Consider the following 11960-nt stretch of genomic DNA (forward strand, 5'->3'; position numbering starts at 1 on the left):
AAGAATTTTTTTCTCAATATTTAAGAAATTTTTAGTATAATGATTACTTTCCAAATCCAGTGTACACAGGTGGTCGCTCATTGTGTAGGATTTGTTTGTCGGCATGTCCAGGTAGTCCTCATCAAACAGTAACAACTTCAGCTTGCTTCTCTGTAAAAGACATTGAATATTTGTGAGTGAAATATTGCTGAAAAAGACTCCTTTATTTCCACATTGAGTTCAAATATGGAAACTATTGAAAAGGTCTTACCAGGTGTTTTGGACAGAAGCGTAAATCAGTGGTTTCTGGGTCGATTCTTTTTTCTGGGAGATATTCCAGCCAATCATCTAGGGAAGGAAAGGTGATTCTGTCCTAAATAAAAAATCATTTGGGAAATAAAATTGACAGAAAGATGTCTAACAGTGTCATACATGAACACAAGGGAATGAAACAGCTAATTATTTATTGCTCAGTAGGTTAAGGAGATCATCATGGCTATTGATAAACCCTGTCATTACATTTTTAATTTTCTATTTAGTGTTATAAACATGCAAAAAAGTTAAACATTACAAAAAATTTTTGCACCATACATCAAAGAAGTGGTCGTGTATAATGTGTAACTCCAGGTCTTCGTAGCTCGTTCGCTGAAATCCATTGCATTGCGCCCATTTGCATTCCTCTTCTCGTCCATGTTGTCGCAGGTGTTGTCCCATTCTGGTTGTTGTTAGCCCGATGAATCCACAATTATTCCATTCACAGTGATAGGTCTTGGGGACAAAAACAGAAGAAATTTGTTTATATGGTAAATAAATCATTTAATTTTTTCTGAATTATTACCTTCATTCAGACCATAGAAAATGCAAAATTTTTATTACAAATCTGTTATATTGCATGTTTCTTAATATTAGTCATTAAAGCAAGACCAGTTTAAACTGTTTTATTTTTTTAAATGTCATAAACAAACTTTAGGATAACATGCAGAAGATGAAGGTTGGCACTTAACTTAATAATAGTAACTTTATATTTCATAAATTTTGATCTCTTCATTATTTTCATGTTAACATATTTTATAACTCACAGGTCCAGGATTTTGCTCAACATCATTTGATAAAAGTAATTTTAATTTGGAGAAATCGGCGTGATCTGCGATATCCAATTCATCTGTAAGAAAATCACAAATTTCTGAATTCATGTACACTTGAGCCTTAATAACTTTTATTTTTACACAGATATTAAGTTGATAAGTAAGTGTTGACAAAAAGAAGCATGAATAACATGAAAAAATTATATAAACAATGTTTGATTTAGTACCCAAGAAAGAAATTAAACCTTGATGGGGAGGTGAAGTTTTTTCTACAGGGTTCAGGCTGGATGTTGAAATGGTGCTCTTCGAGTTTGGCTGACTTCTGCTGCTCTTCGTTGATTTCTTGTTCGTAAATTGTAATAAAATAATTTCATTAAACATTAATATCCATTTTTATTATTTTAACATTAAAATTACCCTAATGGAAAGTTCATTATATATAGATGATGCTTGTTTTGTTTTTCAATGTAATATTGTAATTTATTTCACTGAACGAGCAAGATAAATGTCATTTCAGAAAGGATATCATAAATTTATAATTTGAGTTCCTGGACCCTGTTTGCACTAAAGTATGGTTTTGACATTAAAACTGACTAAAATTCAGAACAGTGTAAATAACCATTTTGTTTTACTGATAAATTTCTTTTATTAGACAGAAAGCACATAATGAATATTACATATTAATCTGTCATTTTTGGCATTAATTCAATTAAATTTGATTAACATTACAATGAATTGACAATTATTGACAAGCAAGAATCATTGATTATCTAATGAGCATTAAGATTCAGTAAATAAACAAAACTAATGCATATATACAATTATAAACATATCTTTCACTGGGGATGAGGGGAATGTCACATAGAGAAAGTAGACAATCCAATGTATCTTACGCCAATATAAATTTATTGCCACATTTTCATCAAATTCTTGTTTTAAATAGTGGTTTGGGTTGTGTGTTTTTTATAAATGACTGTATCACATTTGGATATGTGTTCATGGCTCTGTCTTATTGCATAACACAATGTAACAATCCTCCCTTTTTACATGTAAATGTTTACATCAACACCAGCTGGTATCAATTTAAACTGTTTCCAATGCCTGACAAATATGCAAGACGGTTAGACCCGTGTTGAGCATTTTTATATCAGTCAATAAATTTAAGGGGCCAGGGGGAAATTTCCGAAAAGGGGGTGGGGGATCAAAATATACCAATTTAATCATAGCCACCTTATTAAAACTTACAAAGTAGTCATGTAAGAAATGAAGATGCCAATGACTATGAAAAATTTATTATACAATGTATAATTATAAACTAAGAGGTAAAACTCATTCACTGATATAAAAAAAACTTGTTTACCGTACTACTCAGTAAATATCTAACATACCCGATGACAGAAAGAATTGTCAGTGTTCTTCTTGTATTTGGTCCCTCCAGGTACATGGCGTCGACAGAAATGGTCCAGTAGGAAATCTTCTCTAGAACACTTCACTGGGCATAGGGGGCAGTCAAACCATGTCTGCTACAGTTAACGGACACAATGCATTCAATATTTCTTGCTTCAAGTTATAAAATGAGGTTTTTACAATTCACTTCGTAATATTGCACGTTAAAACATTTCAACAGAAAGCATCAAAGCAATACACCAAAACATTCTTAGAAATAAATAGAAAAAAAATATGATAATAATAATAATGCAAACTCAAGGGCTATAACTCTGATTTTACTAAATGAAGCTGGGAATGAAATCCTCATAGATTAACAAAGGCATTGGTTTTGCATTTGCCTACCCTTTTTTTATTAAATTATTGGAAAACTGAATTGTATTTAATTTAAATGATGCTGCAATTTGTTACAAATTGCAATTTCATGTAGCATGTTCTTACCTTGTTTATCTTCTTAACTCCAGTCATTGTAGAGCAGACAGGTAGGCGCTTCTTTGTGGTAATGGCGTCTTCTTTCGTGCACTAAATATGCAAGATATCAAAGCATTTATTATCCATAACCACCATCAAAAGTGTTTCTTCTCTCTATTTCAAGAACACATCAGAACACTAGGACATTGTTATGGCTCAGAAAATGATTAGGATTAACTTTGATAATTATGTTGATTTTAATCTTCTTTGAAGAAACTACATCACTACAGGAATATTGTAACTTACCATCCAGATGCTATGTACATTGTCTGCCTTCACCTTTACTGTTACATCAGATGTCAACGGAATTTCAACGTGATCTTTATACTGCTCAGATCTACAAATATACATGTGGAAACATAATTGTAACATCAATTAATTGATTTGACAAGTAAATTAAACAGAAGCTTTAACATCAGTAAATATATTTCATTTACCTTTGAACTTTCAGCTGTCTGTGTTGCGTAAATTTTCTTCGCCTTGCCCTTCAATGTTTGTTTGATCTGTGGTTACATGGTCTGGCTGATCTAGCACATTCATCAACCTAAATATTAATAACAAAAAACGTTGGCTACCTTCTGGGTATAAGTCAATCAGGATATATAAAAATATAGCAAAATATGGAAATGTTTCAGGTTGTTTAACCCTTGTCCCTACCAAAGGTAGACAAGAAACAGACATGCTTTAAATGTTTTCATCAATGAATGTATTTAAGTTTAGTTATGTAAATGCTCATTAAATTTTATTAAAATTGTTGCATTGCCCATCTGAAACAGCTTAACAGGCTTTCAAAAAGAACACCAGCACAGGAATCTCAGATTGACATAAGTTTTTTTTTGCACTATTACCTATATTTATTAAATAATTATGTTATAATATATATTTTAAGTACAAAACAAACATAACAGAGACCTTCAATACATTGCGCCTTGGTAACTTCACATTATGCTGCACTGAGGGTAACATCTGGAACTTCAGCTGCTGGCTGTAAGAATAAAACAAATGTTCCTTTTGCGGTCATAATATGAAGTTCAGTTCATCCGTTTTATGAAGTCACTATAATTAAGAATAACCTTTGTTATCTCCTCTGAATAGAGGCATTTTCAAAATAAAAGAACAGTGGTACAAAATAGGAATTAAGGCAAAAAAACACACAACATATTTGATTCTTCCATGCTAAGGTTAAAACACTTGACATTGACCACTTTTGCCTTAGTAAATAAGTGTTAATTTACTTTCGACACAAAATAGATAAAATATATATTAGCACAAGCCCCATCCATGCACTGGTAAAATGTGTTTTGGCTTCCTCAATTTCTGGGTTTTATACTGCAGGGCTTGTTAAAAAAATCAAATGCCAAGCATTTATACATGAATTCGGGCTTGTTCATCCGAAAGACTAACTTGATGACTGACCAAATGTTACGAATATCAAATTAGAAAAGGTTCATAATTGTTTGAATTACCTGTAAATGATAACTTATGAATGAACATCCTATATCTACCAACCAACACAAGCATCTTATCAGAGAATTCAATGCTTTTGATAAATTATAACTATTCATCTAGCAAATGCCATCCATTTAGAGCAAGTGTTGTATTTACCAAACGGACTATTTCCGAGTACAAAGGCTGCTTGCTGGCCTGGACATTCTGGTCACTGACTGGTTCAACAGCAGCTGCCAGGCTTTGAAAATAGTCAGAGCTAAAAATAAGGCACCAGGAAAATATTGTTTTTAGTATCTCAGACGTAGGGAGTTAGGAACACCATATGAACTATAATTAAATGGACATCCTTCTTTTAACTGACTAACATATTACAAACCGAACAAGAGTCATACTTAACCTTGCATCATACAACAAGCAATTAAGTGAGACAGTATCGAACAATGCCAACATTTAATATAATTCTTATCATTGTAAAATATTTCATGTTAATTCATCAACACGACATGTTCATCTTATACCCTTAAACAACACTGAGGTAATGACAATATTCGGATATTTTACACAGGCAAAAACTAATTAACTCAGCTGAATTGAAATGTATTTGAAACAAATACCACTGGTCAAAGCTTGATGCATCAATCTCTGCTGAATGTGGTTGGCGTATGTCTTCATTCCAATGTACATCCTGCTGATAGGCTATTTCACTCCAGGAATACACATCCTCCTCAATCACCTGACTACAATGTCTACCACCAACACGACTCAGATGAAGTCCATCACGACCCAACACATCAGCACATTCCTTAATTGTATATAAAAACAGAATGCATGGTTTAACAAACTTTTCAATCATTGGAATATTAAGTCTTCATCTTTGCTATCTTCAATATACTATCTTGTTAACCGAGATACAGAAACAAAAATAATGATATTGCTCATATACTGTTTTTGAAAAAGTTGGTGAATATTATATAAATATTGCATGCCTTCCAGTGTGACAGTACATATTGTTAACATGAGGGAAATACTGTTACCCGAGGAGAAGCCGAGGGTAACAGTATTTACCCGAATGTTGACAATATGTACTGTCACACTGGAAGCCATGCAATATTTATTTTATTATACCGAACACAGTTACATTTATATACATGATATATAAGATTTTTACCATAACACAACTTTCAAGTTTAATCTATTTATTCTGTAATTATTGTTTGTTTACTTTAGCTGTCATTTTGTTGCAAATGTTGTTTAGAAATAAGGCAAACACCGGTTGTAACCAGATTCACAATACATTTTAATAAGCGCTTACCACTTCAGACTTGGGAAACCAAAAAATGCCTATTTTAAGATGTGCGTGCTATGTGACAGTATCATGTCAACCGGTCAAAACGATACTGTCAGTGTGTGACAGTACGAAATTGCCCATGATGGGAATATGAGAAATTAACATGGGCAGGTCACGTGACTTATAATAATGATATATGTATACCAATGAAATAAACAATATCATTATGACAACCCATATCCACAAAGGCATAAAAATGCATTACAGTTACATATTTCTACCTGTCTATATAAATAAGGATCATCTTAAATTTGCCAAATACCTACAACTTTTATTTCTGTATTGCATAAACTTATTTTGTTGATTTATACCTGAGCTCCATATCCAAGGAATCTGATGTATGGGATGGCCTCTGAAATGTCCATTAGCATGGTGTTAGCATTCTGGATCCATCTGTTGAAGACTCTCGCTAATGTTGAAGATACTCGTCTGTCATTCTTTTTTCGTGGCAGAATAGAACATAAAACAATCTCAGTTTCCGGACTCGTCTCGTGGATACTATCACATACCTCAGTGACTCTCCTTTGAAATAAGCATACATTATTAGACTATTAATAAAGCCAAGGCAAACAAGTAGTGACTTCTTCAAATAAAGCATTATAAAGTCGTAATAACACTTTGTCATAACTTTCTTGAATCAGGCATATTTCATAACATTAAAACTTGAGGAAAAGGAGATTAAATAAAATTTCATAAATTGTTTTGTTACTTAGTAGACAAAATGTGTGTCATAGAACTAGAGTACGCCAAAGGGAGTTTTTAAAAACTGGTACCTTGACGAAGCTTATTGAAAAGACTGCTTCGTACGTAATAGAATCAAACATATTTAATGTGTACATATAAAACACATCCTCTCTGGCTTGAACATCATTGGAGCTAAGATGAATATAGACACATGGGTAAAACTCCTTCTTCAATGAAAGCTGCAGAACTGCCACAAATCCCTTCTTGTCATTCACAAACTTGGCTCCTACAATTGAGGTAAACTGAACAATGGTAGCTTTTGTTTTTATGTTTTCTTTAACCACGACCCCCCCCCCCCTTTGGGTCCAGAATACCGGTGACTTTGACTCTCGGTCCAGCAAATCCCGGGTTTAACCCCAGCCCTGTGGGGACAAACTGCTAACCCTAACCCCGGTAAGGACCATTTCTTGGGGGGGGGGGGGGGCCTGGTTACAATTGACTGATGCATTAATAATATTATTTTGGTATTGGATGGTTCAAATCAATCAAGAAACATTTGATTCAATAATTAATATGGAATGGAATATGCAGTACCATATCTTGTGATATGATTGGCGCATGGAATTTAATTGGTATTAAATAAAAAAACATTTTTCCTTTTCTTTTCACATAATACACTGTTTAAAAAGTGGTCGTGTGGAGTTCTTGTTTGTCCATATACATAAAAAATTTATTCAGTTTAAATATAAACAGTAAAAAACAGTAAAAATAAAATTTATGGTCCAGTGAAACAGCCTTGAGAAGCCTTTGCACAAAATTAATCACTGGAATGCCATGCTAGTGCAATCATGGGTTCAAGCCACACACAGGATGCACTCTTTCTCGTAGATAAATGTGTTAGCTTTGTAACAGTACCTTGTTTGTTAAAATCGGTGCATAATTAAGGGAAAAACAGCGGTCAGATTAATGTTGGTATCATTTTCCCATACATTGAGTTGTTTACCTTTCAGTATATTATATATAAAAATAGATAAAAAAAAATTACCACACGCTAACCACCTGTGATCGTAAACTTCAATCTGCCAAATAAAATTTGTAAAATAAAAATCGTTTATTACAAAAAATCCGAATCGGGATTTCCGAAATATTGCTACATGCGCAAAAAGCCATTCTCAGTTTTAACACATTCTATTAACTTTAAAAGTAGCGTTTCGGGAGATTCTCTTAAAACTAAATAGCAAATATACCTTTAAATCGACGAATCGATGTTTTTAGAAGTTGGTGGTGGTCGTCTTTTTCCAATACTCGTTTATTAATCTTCGTCGTCTGTCATATCCGGATACGAACCATCCGGATACATGTTTCTTATTGTCCGATCGGAAATTTCCGTAATCACCCGACGCTATCTTAACCAATCATATAGCTCGATTGGCAAGATGTAAATAGGTTCGTTAATTTCCGGCTTTACACTTCCGGAAAACTCACCTTTCGTACCCATATTGTTCGAACATAACTCGAATCGCTCCCTATACCCATCCCTCCCTAGAAAAAACTCAACGGATTTACATATATATATTAAAATCGATCTGTGGGGCCTTAAATCCGGAATTCCGGATTAATCCGGAATTTTAACATCCCTGGACTCTACATAAAGCCCAATCTCGGCTTAATTTGGCGCTATGACAAAAACACCGCAGTCACCCGGCCCTGCGGGGCCACCTGGAAAGTAGAAACATGGCCCTTTTCACCGGCTATCCCTGGTATTCCCCCGGACCTGGGGGGGGGGGGTTACAATTTACTGGTGCATAACATAGCGTTTACAGTAATAACCATCAAATATATCAGGGAAAATTGGATACTATAAGGAATAAGGTCTTCGGGTTGATGAAATATGTCGTCTGCAAAACTGAAGGAGACTATAAGTTGAATATTGTGGCAGATTATTTGGGTCATAATACATTCACTAACATCTTTATGCAATATTGAAGCAAAATAGTTCGCCATAATCATTTAAATAACATCCATTTGCCTTTTAAAAATGTGTGTACCTGATACTGGGAGGCATCGAATAGTGGACCAATTTGGAATCGCTGCTTGGATACGATGTACGTTGGAATCACCTGCCACAAGCGCACTACCAAGACATCCACTTGAATCTGCAATGGAAGAAAACACACGCTCCTCGACCTGGATGTGCATCTCGACAGAAAAGAAAATATAGACAAATACTGCTGTTTTTTTTTAAATAAAGTCGCGAAATCAAATGACGATTCACAATACAAGCGAAAACGCGATAAATAATTCTAGGAACTTAATTCAGTCACAATTATATTCAAAAAAAAGGCGCGAGTAGTATTTTGATTTAAATCTCAGTTTCAATCTCAAGAAATTCGAATCAAATCTCTCTCGTGAGCTTTCCGTGACAGAAAGCATCAGTTTCCGGGTCATTTCTCCAGAAGTGTGCGTAGATCGTAACCTTTGCAATACGTCATGTGCTATTTTAAGCATTTTCCATATAAGGTAATCCTCTACTTCCGATACCGAAAAACTTACAACAGGCCTCTCTTACAACTCGGCTTTCTCCGGCAAGATTCAAAATAGACCACATACACACTCAAAATTGGCCGTCGGTCGCTTTCATTGGGTGGCTGGGTGAGCCGTAGGGTTTACATCGTTTCTGCCTGGCTTCTCGAAACTTATTGAAGACATTCCGAACAAATCGTAACAACTCGGCCTACTCCGGCAAGTTACGAGATAGACATCCTAAATAGTAGTAAGGATGCACGAAATGTGATGAGGTCGCCGGCGAATAACACAATTTTTAATCCGCGTAAAGAAGGCTCGCTGTGCTATCAAAACAACAAGGAAATGGATTTGGGTTGTTATTACTTGTTTCAGAAAATATATTTATTCAAATATCAAAGTATTTCCGCATCTTAATGTTTAGAAGTTCTTAAACTTCTTTACAAGGAGCACTGTAAGACCTTATTATTATTCCTAGATCATATTCTTCACAAGTCTGTGAAAAATAGGGTCTTATTCTTCACAGTTTCAAACTGTGACATATATGATTGACCAAAATGGTGGTAAGTAAGAGAATCATTTTCTTCACAGCTTGTGTCGACGACATTGCTGTTTGGTAAAATAATAAAAATAATAATAATAATAATAATAATAATAATAATAATAATGACAATAATAATAATAATAATGATAATAATAGCATGATAAAAGAAATAATAATAATAATAATAATAGAAGAAGAAGAAGAAGAAGAAGAAGAAGAAGAAGAAGAAGAAGATGCTTGGCCATATCAGGCAAGCTCGGAACAGAACTATCTTAAAACAAAGCTCTTCTAGCACTGTGGTATTCACTGCCTGTCCGATAAATAGTGTACATTTCTCAAATATCTCTGTCAATGTTATTTTTGTTAAGAATGACACTTAATAAATGAATTCAAAGTTTGTTTGTTTAGTGAATGACACTTGAACCCCGTAATAAGACTACAACACCTTTTTCCAATATGTCTATATTGGCTGCGCAACCGCTGCGTTTTCCCTATATGTTTATATTGGCTGCGTTAATCGCTGCGTTTTATACCGACACGAAATTTAGCTGTTGAAATACCTTTTCCAGTACATCTGTCTATGCCACCACAACTCACTCTACCTTTACTAGGCATACACCAACTATTACGGTGCCAACAAGAACCAATACTTATCCTACTTATACCACTTATACCCGTACACTGGCGTACAGCAACAACATTAAACTCAAAAAACAACAACAACAAAACTACTATCTCTTCAACAACCGCCACTGCGCCTTCAACTGCAGCCAACTAACAGCATCAACAACAACAGAAACGACAACAACATAATCAACGATTCTTTTTGACTAGAATATATACGCATACATGTATATTTACAAAATATATCTGCAATACTGGAAATAGCAATCTGTGACAAATGTGACTCAGTTGTAATATTTACTCTTTTTTTATAAAAAATGAGGCAATTTTTTACCTGTGAGCAATGTGATTTCATGGTACATAAAAAACGGCTTCGATCACAAATTTCCCAGGAGCTGTGACATATATGTTAGAAATGTGTGACGAATGAGATCTTATTTTTTTCCCAGCTGTTAAGAATATGATCCTATTTTTCCTAAACGGGAAGAATATGATCTGGGAAAAATAGGATCTTACAGAGCACTGAGTAAATGTATACGACAGAATCGAAATGAATATATAGTTCATGCATAAAGTAATACATCTGATTAATTGAATGTATTCATTCTGGACTAGATATTGATCAGCATTTTCTCAGTCCAAGTAAGTTTACCTTACGGAATGTGATACTTTGCTTATTTATTTCAGCCTTTTCCCCCATTAAAACAAAAAACTATTCAATCTGTAAAAACCATTGCTTGCACTGTGTAGAACTGTGTGAAGTGTGGCTGGGGACGAGAGTGCTGGTGAGCTAGCCGCCAAGTTAGCTATCAGTTGATTGCCGTTCATGCCTCTGTGTCAACGTTGTGTAGGGGGAGGCTAGCCACGGGCGCCAAGTTAGCTATCCGTTGATAGCCTGTCATGCCTTGGTATCAAGGTTGTGGAGGGGGGAGGGGGCGAACCATCCAGTTACCTATCAGTTGATTGCATTTCATGCCTTTGTTTTAATGTTGTGGAGGGGGAGGAGAATAGCCGCCCAGCAAGCTATCATTTGATCGCCTTTCATGCCTTTCTCGGACTGGGTGTAAATGACCGAATTCTTTATACTGTCCCAGAGTGTAAGCCTTCCTGCTTGGCACGAATTTTTCGAGGCTTGAGGTATCTTCGCTGGTCCATTGGAGTTCGAGCCAACGAGGTTCGACTGTACTAAATGTTGTGGCTGCATGCTTATTAACTACAAACAAGAGGCCCAAAAGGGCCTATGCTCTACTGGCTGGGTTTGTGTGGTCAACATCACTGTTTTCGAAAAGAACCAACCTCTTATGGATATCTGAATACTGTACAAGTTTCATCGAGATAAAATCAAAACTGAAGACTGTATCATGTTCGCAAGCATTTTTGTACACAATAGCATTTTTTTATACTATCAAGGCCCATAATCTAATCATTTCAAGGCCCATAATCTAGGCATGCATGGGCAGATCTAGCTATTTTTCGAAAAGAACCGAGCTCTAATGGATATGTAGATACTGTACAAGTTTCATTGAGATACAATCAAAACTGAAGACTGTATCATGTTAACAAGGAATTGTTTACAGGCACACTGATTTTTTTTATACTATCAAGGCCCATAATCTAGGCATGCATAAGCGATCTGGCTGGTTTTCGAAAGGAACTGAGCTCTAATGAATATGTAGATACTGTACAAGATTCATCAAGATACAATCAAAACTGAAGGCTGTATCATGTTAACAAGGAATTGTTTACAGACGCACGGACGCACATACTACGTACACATTACCATCGCATAAGCTCTTCTGGCCTTTGG

The 11960-nt window shown here is 35.0% G+C and overlaps 1 protein-coding gene across 1 annotated transcript; it reads right to left on the reverse strand.

Moving 5' to 3' along the window:
- Positions 1–3924: 3924 nt before the first annotated feature.
- LOC128245996 (uncharacterized) lies at positions 3925–8703 on the reverse strand. Its single transcript, XM_052964204.1, has 5 exons — positions 8511–8703; positions 6090–6300; positions 5045–5232; positions 4587–4668; positions 3925–3966 (listed from the first exon to the last, which is right to left on the reverse strand). The coding sequence occupies exons 1-5, from the start codon at positions 8525–8527 to the stop codon at positions 3925–3927; spliced, it is 540 nt and encodes a 179-aa protein (XP_052820164.1). The 5' UTR covers positions 8528–8703.
- Between the last annotated feature and the right edge of the window lie 3257 nt (positions 8704–11960).

This window comes from Mya arenaria, chromosome 9 (genome assembly GCF_026914265.1).
Source record: "Mya arenaria isolate MELC-2E11 chromosome 9, ASM2691426v1".
Classification (NCBI taxonomy): domain Eukaryota; kingdom Metazoa; phylum Mollusca; class Bivalvia; order Myida; family Myidae; genus Mya; species Mya arenaria.

What these genes read in the sequence shown, in the direction of transcription:
- LOC128245996 (XM_052964204.1), bottom strand. An exon ending in TCCTTGGATATGGAGCTCAG is followed by an intron (nt 5,233 to 6,089) that starts GTATAAATCAAC and finishes TATACAATTAAG; the next exon opens with GAATGTGCTGATGTGTTGGG. An exon ending in ACTCGGAAATAGTCCGTTTG is followed by an intron (nt 3,967 to 4,586) that starts GTAAATACAACA and finishes TTATTCTTACAG; the next exon opens with CCAGCAGCTGAAGTTCCAGA.